The 27,088-nt window shown below is 40.0% G+C and overlaps 1 protein-coding gene and 1 long non-coding RNA gene across 4 annotated transcripts in view; one reads left to right on the forward strand and one right to left on the reverse strand.

The window, feature by feature from the left end:
• The window catches only part of aspg (asparaginase homolog (S. cerevisiae)), a 38,313-nt gene extending 16,852 nt beyond the window's left edge, over positions 1-21,461 (forward strand). For 2 of the 3 annotated variants that reach the window (XM_062042132.1, XM_062042133.1), the window contains 14 exons: positions 3,365-3,490; positions 3,569-3,652; positions 3,996-4,122; positions 4,224-4,336; positions 8,640-8,825; positions 11,780-11,893; positions 11,973-12,092; positions 17,106-17,201; positions 17,302-17,465; positions 18,228-18,314; positions 18,661-18,760; positions 19,178-19,243; positions 19,320-19,373; positions 20,665-21,461. In XM_062042132.1, the coding sequence (XP_061898116.1) occupies positions 3,365-3,490; positions 3,569-3,652; positions 3,996-4,122; positions 4,224-4,336; positions 8,640-8,825; positions 11,780-11,893; positions 11,973-12,092; positions 17,106-17,201; positions 17,302-17,465; positions 18,228-18,314; positions 18,661-18,760; positions 19,178-19,243; positions 19,320-19,373; positions 20,665-20,709 (1,482 nt within the window). In that variant the 3' untranslated portion in view covers positions 20,710-21,461. The remainder of the gene's footprint in view (positions 1-3,364; positions 3,491-3,568; positions 3,653-3,995; positions 4,123-4,223; positions 4,337-8,639; positions 8,826-11,779; positions 11,894-11,972; positions 12,093-17,105; positions 17,202-17,301; positions 17,466-18,227; positions 18,315-18,660; positions 18,761-19,177; positions 19,244-19,319; positions 19,374-20,664) is intronic. The other variant, XM_062042135.1, reaches the window with a different exon arrangement.
• Positions 2,527-27,088, reverse strand: part of LOC133646599 (uncharacterized) — a 34,415-nt gene continuing 9,853 nt past the window's right edge. Inside the window, exons 3-4 of the long non-coding RNA XR_009825321.1 lie at positions 20,610-20,771; positions 2,527-3,647 (exon numbers count right to left, since the gene is read on the reverse strand). This is a non-coding gene — a long non-coding RNA (uncharacterized LOC133646599). The remainder of the gene's footprint in view (positions 3,648-20,609; positions 20,772-27,088) is intronic.

Here is a 27,088-nt window from a genome sequence, read left to right on the forward strand (position 1 = left end):
ACGCAACCTTTAGCCCCCCGAGACGTATACCCTCTCCGCCATGGCCACGACTCCGCCTAGAAATCCTGTCCATGAAAATCACAAACAGGATAGGTGACAGAGCGCAGCCCTGGCGGAGACCAACCCCCACTGGAAACGGATCCGACTTACATCCAAGCACCCGGACACAACTCTCGCTTTGGTTGTACAGAGATTGGATGGCCCTCAACAGGGTTCCCCTCACTCCGTACTCCCTCAGCACCTCCCACAAGATCTCCCGAGGGACGCGGTCATACGCCTTCTCCAAATCCACAAAACACATGTAGACTGGATAGGCATACTCCCAGGCCCTCTCCAGGATTCCCGCAAGCGTAAAGAGTTGGTCAGTTGTTCCACGACCAGGACGGAATCCACATTGCTCCTCTTGAATCTGAGGTTCGACTATCGGCCGGACCCTCCTTTCCAGTACCTTGGCGTAAACTTTCCCAGGGAGGCTGAGTAGTGTGATACCCCTGTAATTAGCACACACCCTCTGGTCCCCCTTTTTGAAAAGGGGAACCACCACCCCAGTCTGCCACTCCCTCGGCACTGTCCCAGACTTCCACGCAATGTTGAAAAGGCGTATCAACCAAGACAGCCCATCAACACCCAGAGCCTTCAGCATTTCTGGACGGATCTCGTCAACCCCCGGAGCTTTGCCACTGTGGAGTTGTCTAACTACCTCAGTGACTTCACTCCGAGAGATCGACGTCGATCCCCCATCATCCTCAGGCCCTGCTCCTATCAGGGAGGGTGTGTCTGATGTATTTGGGTTCAGGAGTTCCTCAAAGTGCTCTTTCCAACGCCCCACGACTTCCTCACTTGAAGTCAGCAAAGTCCCATCCTTGCCGTACACAGCTTGGATGGTTCCCTGCTTCCCCCTCCTGAGGTGCCGTATGGTCTTCCAGAACAGCTTTGGTGCCGCCCGATAGTCCTTCTCCATGTATTCCCCGAACTGCTCCCACACCCTCTGCTTAGCCTCGTCCACAGCCACGGCCGCTGCCCTTCGGGCCCGTCGGTACCTTGCAACTGCCTCCGGAGTCCCCTGGGATAACATACCCCGGTAGGACTCCTTCTTCAGTCGGACGGCTTCCCTGACCACCACTGTCCACCAGGGTGTTCGAGGGTTACCGCCCCTTGAGGCACCTAAGACCTTCTGGCCACAGCTCGCATCTGCAGCTTTAGCAATAGAGGCTTTGAACATTGCCCATTCCTGTTCAATGTCCCCAACCTCCACAGGGATGGCAGAGAAGTCCCGCCGGAGGTGGGAGTTGAAGTCCTTCCGGACAGAGGACTCCTCCAAACGTTCCCAGTTCACCCGCACTACACGCTTGGGTTTGCCAGGTCTGTCCAGAGGTTTCCCCCGCCATCTAACCCAACTCACCACCAGATGGTGATCAGTTGACAGTTCAGCCCCTCTCTTCACCCGAGTGTCCAAAACATACGGCCTCAGATCAGCTGATACGATTACAAAATCGATCATTGATCTTTGGCCTAGGGTGCTCTGGTACCAGGTACACCTATGAGCATCCTTATGCTTGAACATGGTGTTTGTTATCGCAAGTCCGTGACTAGCACAGAAGTCCAATAGCAATCCACCACTCAGGTTCAGATCAGGGAGACCGTTCCTCCCAATCACGCCAGTCCAAGTATCACTGTCATTGCCCACGTGCGCGTTGAAGTCCCCCAGCAAGACTATGGAATCCCCTGCCGGCGCCCCATACAGGACCCCATGCAAGGTATCCAAGAAGGCTGAATACTCTGAACTCCTGTTTGGTGCGTATGCACAAACAACAGTCAGAGTTTTCCCCCCTCCAACCCTAAGGCGAAGGGAGGCGACCCTCTTGTCCACTGGGGTGAACTCCAACGTACAGGCACTCAGCCGGGGACTCGTGAGTATCCCCACACCCGCCTGTGCCCTCACACCCTGAGCAACTCCAGAAGTGAACAAGGTCCATCCCATGTCCAGGAGTGTGGTTTCAGAGCCCTTGCTATGCGTAGAGGTAAGCCCCACCAGATCCAACCGGTAGCGCTCCACCTCTCGCACCAGCTCAGGCTCCTTCCCCACCAGCGTAGAGACGTTCCACGTCCCGAAAGTCAGCCTCTGCCGCCCCGAATTGGTCCGTCCGGAGCCTCCACTTTCACCGCCATCCACTTGGCAGCGCACCCGACCCCACTGGTTCCGACCGCGGGTGGTGGGCCCACGTGGCAGAGAAGATGGTGTGTCCACGTAGCTTCTTCGGGCTGTGCCCGGCCGGGCTCCGTGGCAAGCCCGGCCACCAGGCGCTCGCTGACGAGCCCTACCTCCGGGCCTAGCTCCGGAGGAGGGCCCCGGGCTTCCTCCGGGCCGGGTAACGCATCCTCTTTTAGTGTAGTTCATGGGGGGTATCGTAACCCTGATGGGGGGGGCATTCGGGTGCTACACCTTGCCCAAGGGTGACCCGGAACTATGTAAGGCAGGGGCGTTCAACTCCCTGAGGCTTAATACAAGCCCACATACCATAACTGACAACTTAACGTTTAATAATGTAAATACCTCACAAATTGATGCTTCGTATTGCTGGCTTCAAATATATTTTCCGGGTGATGGTTTATTAAGTAGCTTCTCATATTTTGTTCCCCGCACTGCGGTGTTACCCAACTTTTTTGTTGTTGTCCGTATTGGCGCCCGGCGCATTTCCTACTTAAAACACGGGTAACACATCTACTTAAACCACAAGTTGATTCAATGTTATTGAAAAAATGTGGGTCAAACATCACAACTTTTGACCGGCTTTATGTGTCGTCCTAGAAACGCTTGAGACAAAGGCACGCGGTGTGCTTTGCTTTGCAGTACGCAAGAGGTTGTGTTTTCGCCAGGGTTTGTCTATATGTCTGTTAGCAACATAACTCAAAAAGTTATGGATGGATTTTGATGAAAACTTTAGGACATGTCCGAAAAACAATCCTTGCTTTCCCCTGTGAGATCAAGTTTACTTCCAGATCGGCCAGTGCCAGAAAAAAACTACACCGACCCAAGTTTTCATTTTATACAGTTACACATCATCACAGCATTATTATGATAATTTTGATACCGCAATACCGCGGTATTTACAATATTGTTACATCTCTCGTGCATATTCTTGAACATTAAAAGTGTAAATATGCCAGAATTAGCCAGAAGGCTACCTTAAATCTGTAGTCCCCAACAGACCAAAAGGAGAGAAACAAGAAACACACTTGACATAAAAACAGATGAGTACAAGACAGTAGAACATAAAAACATGTAATATACTGTCGTAGACGTAATTTTTTTGTTTTTCATATTTTGTATAACATTAGATTTTTGTAATTAATTTGATTACAGAAAAACTATGAAAGCTATGATGGCTTTGTGATCCTTCACGGCACAGACACCATGGCCTACACCGCCTCAGCGCTGTCCTTCATGTGTGAGCACTTGGGCAAGCCTATCATCCTCACTGGTTCACAGGTAAAAGCACATACAAAAAAAACAAGCGTTTGACCTATTTCCAGCAAAACAAATTAAGTCTCCCTCGTCTCTGCTCAGGTGCCAATCTATGAGATGAGAAACGATGGCAGAGACAACCTGCTGGGTGCGCTGTTGATTGCCGGCCAGTTTGTCATTCCTGAGGTGAGAAAATGGTTGTCATTGCCTTTTCGTTAATGACATAAAATAATCCAGATACATAAATACATCCCACAGTATAGTACTTTGTTATTGTGTGGTAAACATGAATTGTTGGTTTGAACAACATAACTTGTTTGTTTCTGTTTCACAATTGTCAACAACTTAACCAGGAACAGGAGGAAACACAGACGTCGTTATTTTAAACTGCACGGTTCAAGTGCAACACAAATTCCATCCAACTAATAATATTGAGGAAGTCTTGTTGTGGCTGTCTGACTCACTTCAGTCTAAATACTAAGCATTTACAGAAGCTGCATCCTGTAAAATATATCACGTATCTCCTCAGGTATGCTTGTATTTCTACAACAAGCTCTACAGAGGAAACCGTGTGACTAAGGTGGATGCTGGGAGTTTCAATGCATTCTCATCCCCTAATTTGGCCCCTCTTGCCACTGCGGAAGTGGATATTGCAAGTAAGTTACCGTAATGACATAACGTGCTGGTCTCATGGGTGATCTAAATGTACTAGACAGTGTAATTATGTCATTTATCTGTCCTCCTTTTTTCCATGCAGTTAACTGGGACACGGTGTGGAGGGCAAACACCACAGCGAAGTTTCAAGTCCGCACTGAGCTCAACCGAAATGTTGGCTTGCTGAGGCTATTCCCAGGAATAACTGCAGCCACTGTGAGTGGCTTCTCGTGGGTCGAAGAACAGTTAGAATAGCACAGCATTGTGTTATAAAGTGATGGAACACGCATGAAACGTGCTGATGCATGATTGATTGCACAGAAAACAGGGGCGTGCATCCTGAATCTGTGCTGTTATGTCCTATGTAAAGATGCACCCCTCAAAATTAAACTTAGGGATGTAGCAATCGGCCACTGATAGGTGTCAGATGATCTTCATGAAAAAGTAAGTGTTCACCATTGCCGATTTATGTTGATCACAAATGCTGATCCCCTCTGGCTGACACTTTTAATTTTTTGTCCCCGGGGTGACAGCTAATTGTGTCTCCATACACAGTGTGGAGTCGCTCCCCTAAATTAATAATAATCACCTCCATTGTGGCAAATAAACTGCATTTCTTATATTCTTAAGTATCATTGAAGGTAACCACTGGAGGATGATATTAAACATGCTACAACACAAGAGGAAGCCAGGAGCAGGTATGCTAATAGCTAAGCTAGCCTCTAAAGCAGGGGTGGGCAATTAATTTTTACCGGGGGCCGCATGAGCTACCCGAGCACTGCTGGAGGGCCACATCGACAATATTTCAATTAAATTTTGCTCAATATTATTTTTGATGTATACCGTAAGATAAATAATAATAATAATAATAATAATAGTAATACTTCAACATAGTGTGTGTAACAGCATTCCATGACTAATATATATAAATTAACATTAATAATAAATGACAGTAAAATAAGCACACGTATGACTGAAGAGTCATAGTGTAACTTTGTGTGGTGTTTGAGTTGTCCGACTTTTTGTGTGGCCTTAAACGCACCAGTGGTTTAGTGCTATGCGTGTTGGTGACAGATGACAAGTTGGTTTTGGCCTGGTTTGTACGGCAGAAAATGACTAGTTTTTCGAGATAGAATTGTTTTACTCATGTTTTTGGTGTGGTTATGTCCGAATATAAACAGTTTTGTTCAATAAAGTGATCGATATAATTCCTGTCCTCGAAGCATCTCGATAGACGTTACAATAATTGAACGGTGTTCAATTGAACGGTGTTGACGAACACCATTAGGGCCGCTTGTTGTCACTGTCACTCAAAGTTGCATTGCAAAATTCCATAGAATAAATATGTTTATTTTGTTTATAATTCAGATGGGATTTGATTTGGTGCGCGGCATATACTTGCTGCGCGAAGCGGACGCTTGAGCAGTGCGCAATTGCGCAGGCACGCACCTTAGGTGAGGGGACGTTGCTTTGCAGTTCATGTGTTGTTGAAAACACGGCATTCCTCATCAACTTTTCTCTTTTTGGCGTCTCGGGTGTAAACCGTGCATCACTTGTCGCTGCATGTGCACCTTCACTCGCAGGTTACACACGGACACACGCCCATAAATAATACTTTTCAAAATAAAAGCAGCACAGTTGTATTGCGCGCAGGACATAGATGTTTTTTCAACTTTATTTTGTAATTGCAGTTGTTCACATTCACTCACAGTCACGCATACGTCCACACGGAAGTAATACAAATAACGATTTTCAAAACAAAAGCAGCACCGTTGTATTGCACACTCGACATAGATACTTTTTAAAATTTATTTTGTAATTTATAATTGGCCTCACGCGGGCCGGACAGGGACGCACAAAGGGCTGGATACGGCCCGCGGGCCGCAGAATGCCCAGGTCTGCTCTAAAGTGTTGCAGCAGAAAGTAAGCAGCGATTAACAGGAAATTAACAAGTAGATTATTAAGAGTCTAGAGAGAGGATAATATAACAGCAACTGTTGGCGTGTCAGCATTTTCACGACACGTAAGAGGCGGGCAAATGGATCCCTAAATTGGTTCTGACTGTACCAAGGGTAGTATCAGTATATGATCAATACTAGAGTGATTAAGTCAATATTTGTATTTTCTCAAGATCATTGTTTATTGTTTTTAGAAATATTTACACATTTAGGTAAGAAGTCCCCAGACACAGGAGGACTTTAAGGGCAAAATACAAACATTTACATGAGTAATAGTAATAGTTTTTGCTTTTTTGTAGTTATTGTGTACTATTGACTTTGTTTTGCTCAAACAATTATATGTAATAAAAGAGAATAATGACTCGCCACGAATAAATTGAAAAAATTAATCGACAGCATAAAACCCTGATCCTAACATCCCTAAACTAAATCCATAGTATGGTCACCTCTCATTCAGAGGTGGCCCTCAAAAGTTACAGAAATCATCTTATAGTCACGACCAATCTATAAGTACAACCCAGATTTCTTGATATATACATCCATTTTCCGTACCGCTTATCCTAATTAGGTTCACGGGTAAGCTGCAGCCCACCCCAGCTGTCTTCCGGTAATATATATTTCCCTCCAATTTAGATGTGGCCAACAAATTAGACTAATGGTGACATTCAAGGTGTTGGAACATCCATGTTATAATTGCATACATTCTAAAAGTGGCTAAATCAATGCTGTAGACCCCTCCTATAAAAGGTGTTCACCCTAAATCTTACTAAATCAATGTTTCTGCATAATGGCAATACAAATTTGATTAAATCCATAAGAGATACCGCAATTTGTTATTCTTATAGCCAGACCTGTGTGTTTACTTTCGTACCTGACGGTTTCGGCTACAACTGTTGCCTTCCTCAGAGGTTGTCACGTGACAACCTACAGGTATGGAAGTAGACACACAGGTATGGCTATAAGAACAACAAATTGCATAATTTTTTGAAGACCAAATTAACCTCTTTGGATTTCATGTGAGATACTGTCAATCTAAAAAGGTGCTCACCTTAAATGGTACTGACCTATACTATAATCACATCCAATTTAAAGTTGCAATCAAAATGTGACTAAATTCATGCTAGTCACCTCCAATCTAAAAGTAGCACCCCAAAATGTCAATAAAATCATACTATAGTCTGCTCCAATCAAGTGTTACAGGCTCTATGCTGTATAGTAGCCATCAAAATGTGACTAAACCCATGCTATAGCCATATAAAATACATATATTCCAAATGTGGCCCTAATAAGTGACACAATCAGTGGACATGCAGCCCAAAACGTGAGTAAATCTATTATAGTCACCTCCAAGCTAGAGCCTATCCAAAATGACAGCACATTCTGCATGGTGGCCCCCAAAATGTGAGTAAAACTATTATAGTCACCTCCAAGCTAGAGCCTATCCAAAATGACAGCACATTCTGCATGATGGCCCCCAAAATGTGATGAAATCTATGATGTTATAGACACTGCTTGACTCAAATGTGACTAAATTCATGATTTTCTACCACTTGTCCCATTCGGGGTCGCGGGGGTTGCTGGAGCCTAGCTCAGCTGCACATGGGCGGAAGGTGGTGTACACCCTGGACAAGTCGCCACCTCATCGCAGTAAATTCATGATATAGTCACCTCCAATTGAAAGTTGCAATTAAATTATGATTAATAATCCATGCTAGTCACTGCCAATCTAAAATGAATGGTGAAAAATTGAGACAGCGCATTTACATTTCTGGTTAGGATTCTGGTTCTCGATAAGTTCTTCAAACGGTCTAGACGCTCCAGTTTGCTCGAACGGCAATAAAATATAGTTAACTTTATTTGATGGTGCAATTAACCCTCTTCTTACTTTCTTGGCTCTGTGAATCCCCATCAGGGCTCAGCCCGGAGACGGATAGGACAGCGTTATGGGCCATGACCAATCACCCAGTAAAGAGGCAGGCTTGGCATTGACACTGAAGCGTTTAGTTGCAGCTCTCGCTCAGGAGGCCATCAGCAGGGTGACTTTACTGTCTCAATCTGCTCCCGCTGCCCAGTTCGCTCATCAAGGCTTTCTTACAGCGTTTTACTGTTTTTATGAGGCCTCGTTTTCATGAGGCACCGGGCTCTCATGCGCGTCTCTATGTCGGCAGTAAGAGCGCTTCAAAACTAATCCGCGTTGAGCATTTTTTTTGTCAAAGTGCTTATGGCGTCAAAAAGTAACCACTTTTACTGACCCCCTCTTCTCGCATTTTCTGCTAACTGCTCAGGACTTGCCAAGTGACTTTATGTTGGCTAACACCTTCAGATTAATAACTCTCCTTCCGGACATTTCCGTCATCTGCCCCTGTAGTCATATGCCGTGGCTAACGATGTGGCACGGGGCCTCCCGGTGCCTGCCAGCTATAGACTGGAATACTTGCGGGGTCTCCACCAGATGGGCTTTTAGGAGCATAGACGGTTTTGGCCATTAGAGAACCGCAAAAAGAGAGCTTGCATTGTGTGCCATACATTTTGAGTGTTTTTCTTTCCATTGCTGTGTTCAGGTGAGGGCTTTCCTGCAGCCGCCTATGGAGGGTGTGGTTCTGGAGACCTATGGGAGTGGAAACGCCCCAGATAACCGCTCTGACCTGTTGGAGGAGCTGAAGAAGGCCACCGAATCTGGCGTAATCATCATGAACTGTACCCAGTGTTTGAGGGGGACGGTGTCCACGTCCTACGCCACAGGCAAGGTGGGCCATGTCCTCTTTTCACTTTGCATGACTTCCGTGTAGGGTTGCGCAATAAACGATATAAATTACTGACCCCACAGTAAATTTTTGGGGTCCCTCTTTTTTGTAAGCGTTTTGAAAACAAATGATAAATGTATGCATTATTCTGTTATATCTCACATTCTATATTGTGTTTTGGAAAAAGGTTGTCAAACATTAATTCATTAAAAAAAATAATACAAAGAGAAAACACGTTTTTATGCAAATGTAAATTTATTCAGTTATAAACATTCATTCACTTTCTTCTTTCCTTCATGGATTTAAACTTATTTTTTTCTGTATTTGTATTTAATAAGTTGTAGGTGTATATATATTTCATTATAAATGTGTAAAGGTTTTTGCTTCGGTCATGAAATGATGATAATTGTGTGCCAGGGCATACATACATTATTTATTTAACGCTTAAATCTCTAGTCTACATCAGCTTTGTTTTTCTTATGTTTTTTTGTTTTTTATGGCAAACACACAGAATATGCAAAATCTTCAACAAAAAATATTTTTCAAAGTGGAATATTTGATGTGACGAAATCAGAGCCTTAGATAGGTCAATAATTCATAAAAACATTGATTTTGATTCAATATTATGTTTTGAGCAATGACAGTTTTAAAGAAAAAAATAACAGCTTTGTCAACATTGCAACTTTTTCCTAAATTCCATTTCGCCTGTAGGCTTTTTTTATTCCACTTTATGTTTTTGTTTATTTTAATAGTATTTTTAGAATGTGCCGTGGGCCTTTAAAACATTAGCTGCGGGCCGCAAATGGCCTCTGGGCCACACTTTTGACACCCCTGCTATATCCATCCATCCATCCATCCATTTTCTACCGCTTATTCCCTTCGGGGTCGCGGGGGGCGCTGGATCCAGATAATAAAAATCTGATGAGTCTATGGATAAAAAGTGGAGCCTGGCGACGCATGCACGTTTATCATAACACACAGTCAGCACCTCTGCTTCAGTAAACAATGACGGTGATGATGTCAGAAATGCGAGCGACACTTGCTAACTTGTCAGCCACTTCTCCAAGAGACTCCTTTTCAACACTGCTTGCACATTAATACTTCAAAAGGCACTTATTTGCCCCGTTTGTTGACCTGCAAAGTATGTTTCTGGGGTGGAGGAGTCTCGTCGGGTGCGGGAAATAAAAGTGAAGTTTCCATGGACTCACAAAGACTAAAACAAGTCATTTAATGGAGACATGGCAGAGGATGAAGTTAAAAAGGTTGACTTTACACTCACCTTGGTGTTTACCATAAAGTATTTCTTTTGACAGCACCTCACAGTAAAGTTGTCCGAGTGCAAACTGAGGCAGTATTTGTGATTGATATAACTTTCGGCGAATCAAAATTTATGACCAATAAAAACGCAATAAACGGGGACGGAAATTTGACTCGGCACATATAAACAAAACAAAACACTGGCGGAAAGCGATAATCGACAAAAAAAACAAGCCAACAGGAGTTGATCCGAAGAAGGCAGGGTCGGTGAAAAAATAAAAAATAAATCCGCGTGGACTTACGAAAATGCACGTCCTTTCTGATTTCAATGCGTAAAAAGACACAAAAAGGTCGTACAGCATGTACTGTATATAAAACGTTGTTGGTTTTTTAGTGCTTTTTACTGAATAGATCGAATCCCCATTACCTCCATTGTTAGCTGACTCTTGCTAAAAGTGTGTATATACGAGTTAGAATGCATAAAAAAGCATGTGAATGAGACCAAATTCCAAAAAATTGCAGTTCCCCTTTAAAGTTCCCCCCTTTAGTTTTGGGAATTTTGCCCATCGCTCACAATCATTATGAAAGAGATGACGACGGATGTATTTTTTTAATTAAAAAAGGGGGGTAGAACCAAGCGTCTTTTTGTGTTGTTCTCGCCATCACCGTGTTTAAATTGGCTGTCAAGTGTACCAACTTGTCAGAATATGTCCCCATTCTTCTACTATCCAGGTGAGAGGCATGATTTATTATCTACAATAAACTTTCACAAGCAAAGGAAGCGTGGAAGCCCCCTACCACTCGATGATGTAAACATTGGCACGCTAGTGACCACGGCGCCGCTATAAATAGTTTGTCTGCTTTAGCGCTTATAATAACAATATCACTAATACTTGGTTAATATTCAAGTAACGAAATGTAAATGGAGTATTGTTGGCGCTTTTGGGATGGTTATTTATTGGGTTTTATGGGCAAAATAAAGTACCTCCCATTAGCTACACTATAAGCAACCTTTTATTTAAGAGTTAGAATGCATAAAAAAAAATACATCTGTCGTCATGTCTTTCATAATGATTGTGAATGATAGGCAAAATTCCATAAAAAGTGCAGTTCCCCTTTAAGGGCAAAATCCCAATGATTTAGATCGGAGCAAATAGAAGGAAATAATGTATATATTGAATTAATATTGTTGGAAAGCCATCTTGTGTTTTTGTCTAATTATAAATTGTGTTGAAAAATGGATACATTCAATAATCTGGAAAATTACAAGTATGAGTATGTCTAATACTGCCCGTGTAACCATTTGGGATTGGATTGATACCCAAATTTGTAGTCTAGCCCAAAAGTATCCAAACAACTGAATAATAAGTGCATGCTACATTATAATAAAAGTGTAAAAAGGAAAATGTTACAACAAAAAGTAACAAAATGTTAACCCTAGATTAGCAAGATTAATAATCGTTTTGAGAAATAATACAACCGGAAATTACAGTATGTTACCACACACGTCAGCAGCCAAATTAGGAGCCTTTCAACTAGTTTTGAAATGTTTCTATTATCATCATCTATATACTAAATAATATATTGAGATATATAATCATTATCGCAGGAGGCGTCAATACATAATAACACAATATACATTTTAGTCATATCGCCCATCCCTACTTTGTGCATTGAATAAAAACTATAACAAACCTCAGGTCTTGATGGACGCGGGGCTGATAGCTGGTGGTGACATGACTCCAGAGGCCGCCTTGTCAAAGCTGTCCTACGTGTTGGCCAAGACGGAGATAAGTTTAGATGCCAAGAAAAAGGTGAGGCGATATCAATCATGCAGACAAAAGATATAAAAAAACAAACACCACTATGCTACAAACCTGTGTTTGCATCTAGATGATGGGCCAGAACCTGCGAGGTGAGATGAGTGCTTACTTGGCCGGAGCAAAGTTGTGTCTGAGTGACAGTCAGTTCATCCAAGTCATTGCCAAGTCCCTGAGCATTAGCTGCAAAGAGGTGAGGTGCGCACGCGGGTTTCATTGTCTACATTTGAAACTAGGCAAATAATATGTAATATATCATCCAACAATGTGTTCTTACAGTGGTAACTCAATTTTTGCTGGAACATATGAAAGTTCCAATTCTTATTTTATGGTTATCATTTTTCTGCGATGGCATTAGAATTAAAACAAAATGTGTTCGAATCATCCATTAGATGCTCACTGAGCTGAAATACAATGAGCTTTGCTGCAAACATTTGAAAAAATATATAAAATAAGTTTGAAAACTCAAAATTGTCCATTTTCTGGGGCATTTGACTTTGGAGGTTATGCTGTATATTGGATTAATTGTTGTCTGTCATTAACTGTACAGGCCCTTTCAACAATTGTAACCACTTTTTAAAATATAATGTAAAAACGGGTTCTCACCATTATGATTACCAATCTGAGGGTTACTGGTTCAATCCCCACCTTCTGCCATCTTAGTCACGTCCGTTGTGTCCTTGAGCAAGACACTTCACTCTTGCTCCTGATGGGCCTGGTTAGCGCAGTGCATGGCAGCTCCCGCCATCAGTGTGTGAATGTGTGTGCGTGTGAATGGGTGAATGTGGAAAATAGTGTCAAAGCGCTTTGAGTTCCTTAAAAAGGTAGAAAAGCGCTATACAAGTATGACCCATTTACCATTATGAAGAAATAGAAAGGGGGATTACTACCTACATGACAGCTTTATGTGTCTGACTTCTTTACAGCATACAAACAGAAAAAAAGTAAACATATTTTGATATTAAAACATAGATAATATAGTTTGTGTACCTTTTTCACTTTCATTGACACAAATCTGATTGATACGTTCAGGTCAAAAATTACAATAAAAAAAAAAATTCTATGTAAAAACATTTAGTGAAGCTTAAAAAAGAAACTTGCGGCTTATAAGTACTCTGTTGTTAATTGGAAGTTATGAATTAAAACACATATGTTCACCGTCTCCCATAAAATGTCCCATTAAAGCTGAACACATTTAACTATTCACTAGTCTGTGATAACAAACTGTAGATTTATAGACTGTAACAGTCTGGTGTGTGGTTCTTTAATAACGCATCACCTTGGAAACTGGGACATGCAGTGGTACTCTGAAATGTAAACGTTTCAAAAGTTGTAACATTTGGGCAAAAAGTTGCCTCAAATGTTACACAAAACTTGGAGGTCTGTCAGTTGTGATTTTTATTTTTTTTGGATGAACGACTTCTAGCTAGCTAGCTTTTTAACACAACACTATAGTTTAAAACCATAATAACACTAACATTTGGCAGTGCTTAACTTAGTTTTAATATTGGTTAAAGTTAAAATAGGACTTAAAACAATTATTAAACAGTTTTAAAAGAGGTATACAGAGGCTCTTGGCATCCTTTACGCGGATGCTTAGAGGTTGCTAATTTTCCAATGTGATTTAGGCATTATATCCCACCCTCTTAAAGTATGGTAATGACGTAACTATGTTTGTGCGTAACATGTGCAAGCATATTAGCATTATGTGTTCTTAGCGAATGATCGTGATTTGAATGGCAAACAGTTATCATTAAATGTATATTTTATCACAACAAATTGTTGGTTGCTTCACTGGGACTGCTTTAATGTAGTGCTAATCCTCCTGACGATTTGGGTCACTGTAAATATTGTTTACGTAACCTGTGAGTCTTTTTATTCCAAATGAAGTCTAAAATCTGACTAATTTACGAAAAAGAACTGAGGGAGAAAAAGTGCAGAAGGAAGTGTTTTAAATGATGAAAAAACTGAGTCACCGATGCGTTGAATTTGTTGTTCGGGCACTCGATTCTGCGGAATTAGACGTGGGCCAACAGACCAGTTAGTTTGTTACACGCAAGTATGATAACAGACAATATGCAAAAATTTGGGATACGAAAATTAGGAATTTTATGAAAAGTGGGGCTTTCTAAAACCGAGGTACCACTGTATTAATATAAACTATTATGAGTGTGGAATACATTGTGGTCGTCTACAACCATACAACTCTTGTTGGTGTGAATGAGTGTATACATTAAGAAATGTATATATTTGAGTTTGAGTTTATTTCGAACATGCAAGCAAACAACATGATACATCACAATTTCCAGTTTCTCTTTTCAACATGTTCGAAAAGGAGTAGGAAGAAGCAGAGTTTATTTAATCCTACCCCTTTTCTTTACATAACAGTTGCTAAAACGGTTTGTTTACTTCCTGTTCACAATTTATTCACAATAAACTCCATAAGTAATCACAATAAAAATAAATAAATAAATAATAGTAATAATTTAATAATAATAATTGGTGAAGTAAGTCATATTTCATATGATGAGATAAGTAAGATTACTTTAAGAATGAATGAATGAATGGATGAAATAAATTGAGAATGTTTGTCATGGTTCTTCTTCTTTGTACTTTGTAAACACTTTAAGTTTGAAGAGTTTGTTGAAGTGGATCATATTAGTACATTGTTTGATTGCTTTGCTTAATCCATTCCATAATTTAATTCCACATACTGATATACTGAAGGTCTTAAGTGTTGTACGTGCATATAAATGTTTTAAATTACGTTTTTCTCTAAGATTATATTTCTCCTCTTTTTTTGAGAAGAATTGTTGTATATTCTTGGGTAGCAGGTTATAGTTTGCTTTGTGCATAATTTTAGCTGTTTGCAAATTCACTATGTCATGGAGTTTCAGTATTTTTGATTCAATAAATAAAGGGTTTGTATGTTCTCTATATCCAACATTATGTATTATTCTAACTGATCTTTTTTGTAACACCGTTAGTGAATGAAGTGTACTTTTGTAGTTATTTCCCCATATTTCTACACAGTAGCTCAGATATGGTAACACTAGCGAGCAGTAGAGAATATGAAGTGATTTTTTGTCTAGAACATGTTTTGCTTTATTCATTATTGATGTGTTTCTCGCTACTTTATGTTGTATATTTTTTACATGAGATTTCCAGTTCAATTTATCATCAATCATTATACCTAGAAGTTTAGTTTCATTTACTCTTTCAATTTGTACTCCATCTATTTGTATTTGTGTTTGACTTTCTCTTCTACTGTTACCAAATATCATTATCTTAGTTTTACTGAGATTCAACGATAATCTATTTTTGTCAAACCATCTTTTTAATTTGTTCATTTCTTCTGTTATTATTTGTATTACCGTAATTTCCGGACTATAAGCCGCTACTTTTCCCCCTCGTTCTGGTCCCTGCGGCTTAAACAACGGTGCGGCTTATTTACGGCCTGTTCTTCTCCGACACCGACGAACCAATATGGATTTCGGTGGTTTTAGTACGCAGGAGGAAGACGATGACACAATGATTAAAGACTGACTTTTCATATACCGGTAGGCTGGTTATTTTGATAACGTACAGGCGAGCACTTTGTATTACTTTGCACCGTTGTATTATTTGTACTCTGCACGAATGCTGTTCGCCATGACAAAGATGTGAAAGTTTGATTGAAAGATTTATTGTTAATAAATGGGACGCTTTGCGTTCCCAAACAGCAGTCATCTCTGTCCCGACAATCCCCTCCGTGGTAGCAGGAACCCCTATATACTACGGTAATTACACATCAAAACCTTGCGGCTTATAGTCGGGTGCGGCTTATATATGGAGCAATCTGTATTTTCCCCTAAATTTAGCTGGTGCGGCTTATAGTCGGGTGCGGCTTATAGTCCGGAAATTACGGTAGCTTCTGTGTGTTCTCTCCTGAGCAAAACGCTGTTGCATCATCCGCAAATAATACTAACTTTAAATCTTTTGTAACTTTACAAATGTCATTTATATAGAGATTGAATAATTTAGGTCCTAGTATTGATCCCTGAGGTACACCACAGGATATATTTAGCGTTGTAGACGTGTGTTCGCCTAGCTTCACGTATTGTTTCCTGTTTGTTAGATAACTACTTATCCAGTTTAAGACTAACCCTCTGATGCCATATCGTTCTAGTTTTTTGATTAAAATATTGTGATTAATAGTGTCAAATGCTTTAGTTAGATCCATAAACACTGCTGCCGCACATTTTTTACTATCTATTGCATTGGTAATTTCTTCTGTAATTTCAATTAAAGCCATTGAAGTTGAAACATTAGCTCTGTATCCATATTGGTTCTCTTCGAGTATTCTATTTTTATTTATGAAACTCTCTAATCTGTTATTGAACAGTTTTTCAATGATTTTAGAAAATTGTGGAAGTAAAGAAACAGGTCTATAATTTGTAAATTGATGTTTGTCTACAGTCTTATAAATTGGTGCCACTTTAGCAATTTTCATCTTGTTTGGAAATTTACCTGTTTGAAATGATAGGTTACTAATATACATTAATGGTCCTGAGATCTCTTCAATAACCTTTTTTATTGTTTCCATATCAATTCCGTTACAATCAGTTGAAGTCTTAGATTTACATTTTTTCACGATTGTAACTATTTCCTCCTGTGTCACATTACTGAGGAACATGGAGTTGTGAATTCGCTCTATGGTATCATTATAGTCCTCAATTGAAACTGGGTCTGGAATCCTTTCTTCCAATTTTGGTCCAATGTTTACAAAATAATTATTGAAGCTTTCAACCACCTCCTTTATGTTGTCATTTTTTGTATTTCCGTCTAAGAAGTATTGGGGGTAGTCCCTCTTAGTGCCATTTTTAATAATGCTATTGAGGATGCCCCATGTTGCTCATATTTTTGTTCCTGTCCAATAATTCACTGTAATATTCTTTTTTACATGATCGTAGTATGTATGTTAACTTGTTTTTATACTTTTTGTACTTAATTTCTGCCTCTGTAGTTCTTTGTGTTATACATTTTCTATATAGAGTATTCTTCTTCTTACAAGCATTTTTTAATCATTGTGTCATCCATGGTTGATTATTCTTTCTCTGCTTATTACTGAGTTGTTTCCATGGACAATGTTTGTAACATGGCCTATAAAATATTTGTAACATGGCCTATAAAAGGATCTCAATGTTAAAGCGTGTGCTGTCCACAGGAACTGGAGGCCGTTCGTGATGCTCTGACACCACCGCTGGCATGTGCCGCCACGAAGATTGGGGACATCGAGGCCTTAGAAGCCCTCAAGGAAATGGCAAGTCAACTTTTGTACTGTTCTACAGTGAATCGATCACCTCACTATAAAGTCAAAGCATTGTGTGACACTGCTGATGTTTTTCTTCCTTGGGTCTCAGGGCAGTAACTTGTGTCTGAGCGACTACGATGGACGGACGCCTCTGCACATCGCCGCCTGCGAGGGCCACCTTAAAGTGGTGAAATACCTGCTGACTCTTGGGGCCACGGTTTACGCGAAAGATCGTTATGGAGACACACCACTGTGCAACGCTGTGCGCTTTAGGTGAGATGACTCCTGTTGTCGTGGAACAAGCTCATGCAAGGTGTGGAAAATTAATAGTTGATCAAATCTATTTAGGCTAATTGCCTAACAGTGTTTTTTTTACATCTTTGTCACTCCTTGACATTGACCCAAATATTTATTAAGTGTTTTATCTACACTTCTTTAATTTATATTTAGCCTCAGAAAGAAAATGCGTGTGTCTGCGCTGTACCAACTAACTTGTGTCCTAATTTAACGGTTGGCGCAACAAGCAGGGACATGTTTCCATGCCGCCTTGCTTCACTTCCTTCGGCATGCAGTGACTACCTATGCTGCGCCCAATGGTGGCTTGCTAATGACACTACGTCGTAGAGGTATAAAGTTGTTGGACAGCGTGTTTCTACGCTCAATGACTTCGGGTGACAGTTGGCCTCAATGTGTGTTAAATATACATAAAAATGCAAAGACATGGGTTGGGAAAAGTGGGCGTGGCCTCTGAACCAGTCCTACCTGCCTGCTCCTTTACAGTTCATAGATACTTGATTTTTTAAACACTCAACAGGAAGTCTATTTTAATTTTCTTAAGCTGCATACCTTGAAATATTGAGCCTTCAACGTGCCAGAATGGGCATCTGTTATTCTGAGGGGAATTTGTCTGTGTTAATATGCTGAACCCACTTCAGGCGGGGGCATATGTGTTTTTACTCGTCACTGCCTCTCCAGAAAAGGCTATTCCCATCTTCAAAAATCAAACAAAAATAATGATTATGTCATCTAACATAGGCACAAGGATGTCGTCAAGCTCTTGAGAAAGACGGGAGCCCACTTCTCTCGAGACGAGATGGAGGAAGCTGGAACAGAACTGTGCAGGTCTCACTCACTCACACTAATCCATCCTACATAGCTGACACAAGTACAACCAGTTTCTCCGCTCTTCCTTTACATAATACATGAAAAATGCTCCCGGACAGCATAGCGTCAGGACTCCTCCGTATCTTTTGGCGATCCGTCAGATATGGTTAAATTTTGCACTTTCACAAACACACACACACACACACAGTTATGAGCATAGCTAAATGCCACACACCTGGCACAGCTTTGCTTTCCAAATTTAAAGTTTCCAAATTGTGTTTCACCTTGTTTTCTGTAAAGCCAAGTTCCAGAAAACAGCCATTATTATAACTGTAATGACATTTGTCTTGTTGTTGCACGTTAGCCTGGCAGCCAGCGGCGACCTGGAAGGCCTGGAAATATGGAGTCTAGCTGGAGCTGATTTGAATAAACCAGGCTATGATGGGCAGACTGCAATTAAAGTGGTGGGTGTTTTTTTTAAATTTTATTTTATTTTTTTTTAGAGAAATGTATCGCGACCATCATTTTCAACCCCTTGCTGATGTTAATAAATCTAGGAAACTGCTCAATTATGTCCTTTGTTCTTTGGCGGGATGACACAATTACATGTAACATTTTCTTTACTTTTGGTTTTAAGCCACAAGTGTGAATACAGACTGTTTGCAAACAACAGGAGTTATGATGCTAACTTTAAGCTCAATATAATCAATGAAGCAGAGCCAGTGGTAAGTTTTGGTTAACTTTACAGATTTGAAAATATTACTTGAAAAATGAATTTTTCAAAAATAAGCTTTAAAAAAAGAGGAGTTGTCTATTATTTGGATCAGTGTGGTCATAAAAAACAAACTCAATCTTCATGTTCTATATCCATCTTTATCCAGGCTAAAGCTGTTGGTAAACCAGAAGTGGTTGCCTTTTTACGGCACCTCCTGAGCAGAAAAACTAAGGTAAAACTACTTGTTTACATACTGCTTATAATACTTTACTCTGTCTCTAATCTATCAATTGTCTGCTTAATTTCAGACAGCATTTGCAGGATTGAATGAAAGTGATGAGTATGATGATGAGGAAGAGGAGGTAAAGGAGACGATATACTAGTGTGTGATTCCTAGTGTAAACACCCCTCATCCTGCATAGCATCCACCTTCTTTAGCATGAATTTGTCCTAGAGCCCGTTATCCATCCGTTCGTGTATTTGGACCCTTATTTTTTTTACTTTATCCATCAGTGGGAGGAAAGCCATACAAAGTGTAGAGAAATCAAGAGCATGCCTTGAGTTGCTTTACATACATAGTAGCTCGAACTAATACGAGCTGGCCGTGATGTCAAAATATGTAGTTTTGGTTTATGGGGTAGAAATTGAGAGAACAATAATCAGTAACAAATAATTCCCCCTAAAAATCATTAGAGAGCAAGAAGAATTGAAAATGTAAGGTGTTTCCCATCCGTTATTTGGCCCGCCACATGTAGGCTCTCAAACGGATTATAATGCACCTGATTTGCAGGAGAATAACAACACAAAACAGGAGGTATCACTAGTGTTGTCAACTTATACACAATAGCTGAGGTCAAAGTTCAAATCAGTAACTGGTGTGGTTTTGACAGTGCCATAGAGACGAGCCACAAAGATATCTTACTTATGATATAGACCTGTTTATATATTCCTGAGAACCAGCATCCTCTGCAGTGGACATGTTTTTGCTCTAGAGTTGTGGAAAAAACAATAGCTATGTCTGCAAAACACAAATGTCCAATGTTGACGACACACAGGATATTTACTGAGTTTTTTCTTGCTCTGATGTCGGATCTGAGCCGAGGATGTCGTTGTGGCTTGTGCAGCCCTTTGAGACATTTGTGATTAAGGGCTATACAAGTAAACTTTGATGATTGATACTCCTATTAAATGATAGCTGTGTCAAAACTGGCAAAGTTGCTGAGGTCAGAGGTCAACTTTGTCCCTCAAACCTTTAGGCATTGATATTGTATGTATGTAAGAACACCAGTCAAATACACTTGCACTCAAAATGATTCAACATTCATTGTAAATTCTATATTATTTAATATTTTAAATTTACAGCACTTTTCAATAAATAATGTAATGTAAAAGAATGTACTTTTCAAGGAGGGTTGACATCTTTTTTTAAGAGTGTCAAATCATATGGGTCGCATGTTTTTGTGGTGAAAAGTGATGACGTATGCAAAGTGTTATAGTTCTCATGTCTTCTCCCTCTGTGACATTTGCTTTTACAATGTGATGTGTGTTTGTGTTACAATGTGTTTTTGAAACTGCGTGTTTGTGTATGCAGACCTCACCTCTTATCTTGGTGCTTGTTCATCTCCTCCCTCTTTTTGTCTCTTTTTGTGGCAGAACGGCGACATAATTGAATCCGCAGCCTCCCCAGCAAAAATGTGAGCCGACGCCACTTCTTCCTTACATCCGCTCCCCCCAGGGCAGTCCTCGTCATGCCGTCCGCACTAAAACGAAGATCATTAGAAGCCATAAATGGTGACACACCAGTGTTATTTATAAAGCACAAGTGTGAACACAAGTTGTGTATTGATATTGCCTTGATTGTGTAAGTCTACATACCGTATGAGGGTGCACATGCGATTAATGGTAAGCAAAGAAAGCGGCTGTATGTTTAAACCCTGTGAAGTTACAGTGACTTTTGCAATATACTCAAGTTCAGGGTGTTTTATTTTTGTATACTTATTTTTATAGAGAGACGGCACTAAATAAAATAAGATTTTCTCTTTGTAGCCGTCAGTCTACCTTGGTCAAATACCTCCACGAGAGTCTTGTCCTGCTGCAAGAACACGTGTTAGACAATGTGAAGCAACTCATCCAGCCTGTTTGTCAGCCCACTGTCAAGCCGGAAGAGTGAAATAGTTCTCTCGATTGCAACTGACAATATCAGTTAAAACATGCTGTACTGTGTCATATTTTCCATGTATGTTATATTTTCCTCTCTTTTGACAAATTATTTAGTATGCTTTCTTTGTTCTTAGTTGTGCATTTGTTCCTGAATATGAGTACTCACTGAACCTTTAATCCCAGTAAATAAATATTAATTTTTGGTTTGCAACATTGTTTCACAATGAATGTAAAAGTACAGTGATACTGTCTGTGTAAAAAAAGGAAAAAGACAACATAATTAAATCTTTTAACACAAAACATGGCCCATGACTGTTACTCCATACACACAAGTTAAAAACCCCAAACTGGTCACATGCACTTTGATTTGTTGATGGTTAGCAGGAAATGCCATTAGAACATGGGAAAAGGCAATACAAAGTTGGATTAAGAGATACAAATAAATATAATCTTTTATTACTTTTACGACAAACATTTCCCAATATCTAAAATGATCCATACTCCTTGCCAATACATGCATATTCCAATGTTCCTACAAACATTTCCCAATATTTAAAATGATCCATACTCCTTGCCAATACATGCATATTCCAATGTTCCTACAAACATTTCCCAATATTTAAAATGATCCATACTCCTTGCCAACACATGCATATTCCAATGTTCCTAATGATTGAGAGAAAATATGCTGTTTCCTTAAAATGCTCAAGGCTATGAAGGATTAAAAAACAAGTTGCATTTATTTAATTTCCAATTTTAATCACATGTTTCCCTTTTATAGGATTTTTTTATATTCATTTTCTAACATTCACTTTTTAAATACATTTTCAGAAATGTACATACAAAGGTATTTCACCTAAAGAACAAGCAGTTAGAGCTTATTACACGTTTCTTTTAATACATTTTCTTTATTCTAAAACTTCTTAAGTCTAGAAAGCACATGCATCCAAAAATGACCAGCATTTTTGTGCTTTGTTCAAAGCTTGTAACTATATATGACAAAGACACCAACATTGGGGTAATACAATATTTTATGACACATGGTTTTTAAGTATATAACTTTGAATCGATAAATTGATATTATGGAAAAATCCAAGTTTATCTCATCTGACAACTCCATTTTTGGTATGCTATATTACCCTTTTCGGTCAATACTTGAAATTAAAACAATTAAAAAATGTAACCCCACAAAGTTATTCATAAAGACTTAGACTTAGACTTCCTTTTTATAGTCATTCAAATTTGAACTTTACAGCACAGATAACAAAATTTCGTTACATAAGCTCATGGTAGTGCAGGATAAAAAAAACAATAAGGTGCATATATAAAGAAATAAATATATATAAAGGAACATATTCTAGGTCTTTTTTAAATTTTAAAAATGATGTAATAATACAGGTAATATAGTTTAATCTTTATTTCTAAGCGTTCTACTGGGAAATGTTTTGTTTTACTTGTTGTCATGTTGTGTCCATTTGGACTCAATTGTCAGTTTCTAAATATTGTTGTCCTGTATAGAGCAGATTAAACATTTTCAAAAAGTATTTTGTCAATGGAACTTTTTGGCCTACAATGGCTCTTATTTTACATAAGGGTGGCTGCCCGTTCGTCCTGCTTGTTACCTGGAACCCAGCTCGTCCGGTCGGACCAGCATGGGCCTCATTCCTCCCTGAATGAAACTTGTTTCAACCGAGCCCCAGATCATCATATATAAAAGCGAGTGGCTCCTCAGTTGACACAGTGTGACCACGGACGATGACAAGGAAAGGGACAGGAGCTCATCCTCTACAAGGCAATGTACGTACTCTTCACACAGCCTCTCCTTTACTCATGTCTTTTCAGCAACGTCTCAGAAAGCAACCTGTAGCTTCTTTGTTTTTCTTTTAATAGAGGATGCATCCATTAGGAGGGTTTACAGATTTGGAACATGAATGTGGTCTCCCTGATTGAGTGGTTCTCGACAGTTCAACAGTTCTTTGACAAAATTGTGAAATGTTTAGGACCACTTGACCAGTCAGACATTTGCAGCTAAGCGGCATCATCAGCCTTCCAACGGACTTGCAAGGCAAGAAGACTCACATTGGATCTGCATTTTTAAACGATCTTAGTCTATCTTCCGCTGTTTGTGCCTCCTTGTGTTGCAAAGACAACTAACCGCCTAAAAACTGCAGAGGGCTTTTAAAAAAATACCCCGCCAGGTTTCATTTCACTCTGCTGGCAGGCACACCGTTTGTAACAGCTTTACTGCTTGCTCGTATTTTCTCTGTTTATTGTTGCTGTGATTAAAAGTACTGATTAAAACAAGACAATAAAAATAAATATTTGTCTCTGTTGAGTCACTGTGGGCTGGATGGCCAGTCTGCTGCAAAGGGACTTAATGCAGTATAGAAATGGTGCACATTTTCACTGTACTCCACTGAGAATGGTGGAGAGAAAAACTCACTCACCTCACACCATTTGTCTTCAAAGTAATCAAAGGTGTTGTCAAGTAATTGACAGATTTTCTTTCTGCATTGTCATTTAATATAGAAGGAGATTGGATAAACCCTTTTTTTTAACTTAATTTATTCATTTTAAACATATGGGGATTTACTTCATTTTGTTTAGAGTCTACAATGTACAAAAAAGCAAAATTATATTTATGTTGTTTTTTTCTGGTTGATTTTTGAAAATTAGTGCAAATTGGGAAACAGTACCTCCTGCTGGCCACTTGTTAATCACTAACCGTTTGCTTTTCAAATAAAAAAATGTGCACACGAATCAACTTTTGAATGGATGTCCATTCATCCATCCATTTTCTACCGCTTTTCCCTTTTTTGGCATCGCGAAGGGTGCTGGAGCCTATCTCAGCTGCATTCGGGCGGAAGGCGGTGTACACCCTGGACAAGTCGCCCCCCCCCATCACAGGGCCAACCCATACAGACAGACAACATTAACATTCACACACTAGGCCCAATTTAGTGTTGCCAATCAACCTATCCCCAGGTGCATGTCTTTGGAGGTGGGAGGAAGCCGGAGTACCCGGAGGAAACCTACGCACTCCACACAGAAAGATCCCGAGCCCAGGATCGAACCCAGGACCTTTGTATTGTGAGGCACACGTCCCACCGTGCTGCATGGAATGAAAACCACATTCAACTGAATTGAATTCCGGTAGATTTATTTATCTGCTTTTATTAAGCTCTAGTTATTTAAACTGATTCCCAGAGTTGTATTGATTTTTATTTTACTAAATTCAGTTCCAGCCGGAGGTTCTATAACTGTCTGTATATTAAAACACTGAAGAAACCGCACAAGACCATTTATATCTAGGTCTATGTGGTGGGAAAGCCAAATCAGAAACAAAATCCAAATGCCCTTTTCTGAAAGAATGAAACATTAATCATTCATGAAGCACAGTGCACCATACATACCCATCTCTCTTTTTTTTAATTTTTTACCTTTGATCCTCGCCATGCGGCGGAACTATCAATATTTGCTAAACGCTTCTCACAAGGCCTTTTCTGTGGAGGAGGCGCACAGGTCTCGCAAGCATGGCTAAAACATAAGAGAGGACTTAATGAGATGCTCTGAGCCATTTCCCTGTATGTGCACAAGGGCAGCAGATGTAGCAACCCAAGTCCCTGGGGGTTCCCTCCGTGGAATTTCATCAGTGAGCCGAGGGAGACCCCACCAAGACCTCCTCCACTGAGTGACGGACATGGTAAATCATCTTTACTATGGATTGTAATTATCGGCCTAGTGACAATCCCTGCCTCCACTCCCTCACAAATAAGTGTGTACTCCTGGGTGTCACACAGAGGCATGGTGCTTGTGCCTATAATAATTTATTCCACCCTAAAATATCAATTATTGACCCCTCTGTGATTGTCAAAATTGTTGCGAGTGGATGTTAATCTTCATGTAATCATGTCTAACCTACAATGGCAAAGGGCTCTAAATTTAGTCTCTGACCAATTTACATACAGTCGCTTACACTCACATAAAATTAACAAAGCTCTGATTGGACTTGCATTTTATATTTCTATTAGGATTGTCTAACGCTATAAGGCATGCAATTAATCACAGAAAATATTGCATTAAATCATGCTGCTTTACCTTAACCGCAGATCGTTCCCTGAAAGGCGGCGTGGATTGTTATACGGTCAGTGATCAGGTCATTTCTTACGTCAGTGCAAATATGAGTGAGGACACTACGACAAGTGTGAGCACTTGTAAATCTCACTTCAAAATACACCCTGACTTTAGATAATACAGTTACCAAGTTTGTGCAAATTAATGTGCAAGTAAAACAAAACTGTGTGATTAATCTGATTAAAAACTAATCGTTTGATCGCACTTATTTCTACACATTGATATCAACAGTAGTTTGAGGCACCCTTGAGTAACTGAGAGACCACCTAACTGCTAACTGTTATTTTCCCTTATTGCGACATCTACTGTATCTCTGGCCTTACTGTATGTGTTTAGAGCATGGTATACTATGGGGACAGCACAGTCACAACCGTTAATGCTGTTGCCTCACAGCAATAAAGTTCGAATCCGCCCACAGTTCAGAAATATGAATGATAGGTAGGATTTCAGTTATTATCTGAACCTTTTTGGAGGGGCCTCTTTGTTTGGAGTTTGCAGTGGTACTCCTGTTTCCTCCCACATCCCCAAAACATGAATTGTCAATGAATTGTCCATAAGTGTCACTGTAAATTTTTGTTTGTCTTTTGTTCCCCTTTATTGACTGGCATCCAGTCCAGGTTGGCCCGAGCCAGCTAGAATAGGCTCCAGCTCACCCATGACCCTGAATAGGATAGGCGGTATAAAAAATGGATGGAAGATCCAAGAAGTTAAATCAATAGCACAGTCTCTCACCCACGACAACATTTGGGTTATGTCATTTAATTCAATCTAATTGCTGCTGTTGCAAAAATTAATGATCGCAGGAAGCTTGCAAAATACATAAAATCAAAATGAGACTGGAAATCAAAACATCTGACCAATGGAACCAATTGAAATTCAAGACTCAACCAACCCGCTTGGTGAGCGTCTGTAAATTAATAAGCCACACCATCATCATTATCACCCAAATGTTTCTCTGACATTTCTACTTTAAAGGCCTACTGAAATGATTTTTTTTTATTTAAACGGGAATAGCAGATCCATTCTATGTGTCATACTTGATCATTTCGCGATATTGCCATATTTTTGCTGAAAGGATTTAGTAGAGAAAATCAACGATAAAGTTTTCAACTTTTGCTCGCTGATAAAAAAAGCCTTGCCTGTACCGGAAGTAGCGTGACGTCAGAGGAGGTAATATCCTCACAATTTTCCTTTGTTTACAATGGACCGAGAGAGATTCGGACCGAGAAAGTGACGATTACCCCATTAATTTGAGCGAGGATGAAAGATTCGTAGATGAGGAACGTTACAGTGAAGGACTTGAGAGGCAGTGATGGACGTATCTTTTTTCGCTCTGACCGTAACTTAGGTACAAGCTGGCTCATTGGATTCCACACTCTCTCCTTTTTCTATTGTGGATCACGGATTTGTATTTTAAACCACCTCGGATACTATATCCTCTTGAAAATGAGAGTCGAGCACGCGAAATGGACATTTAAAGTGACTTTTATCTCCAAGACAATACATCGGTGACACACTTAGCTACTGAGCTAACGTGATAGCATCGTTCTCAAATGAAGATAGAAACAAAAGAAATAAACCTCTGACTGGAAGGATAGACAGAAGATCAACAATACTATTAAACCATGTACATGTAACTACACGGTTAAAAATTCTCAGCCTGGTAAGGCTTAACAATGCTGTTGCTAACGACGCTAAGGCTAATTTAGCAACTTAGCAACCGGACCTCACAGAACTATGATAAAAACAATAGCGCTCCACCTACGCCAGCCAGCCCTCATCT

The sequence above is a fragment of the Entelurus aequoreus genome, linkage group LG03 (genome assembly GCF_033978785.1).
Source record: "Entelurus aequoreus isolate RoL-2023_Sb linkage group LG03, RoL_Eaeq_v1.1, whole genome shotgun sequence".
Classification (NCBI taxonomy): domain Eukaryota; kingdom Metazoa; phylum Chordata; class Actinopteri; order Syngnathiformes; family Syngnathidae; genus Entelurus; species Entelurus aequoreus.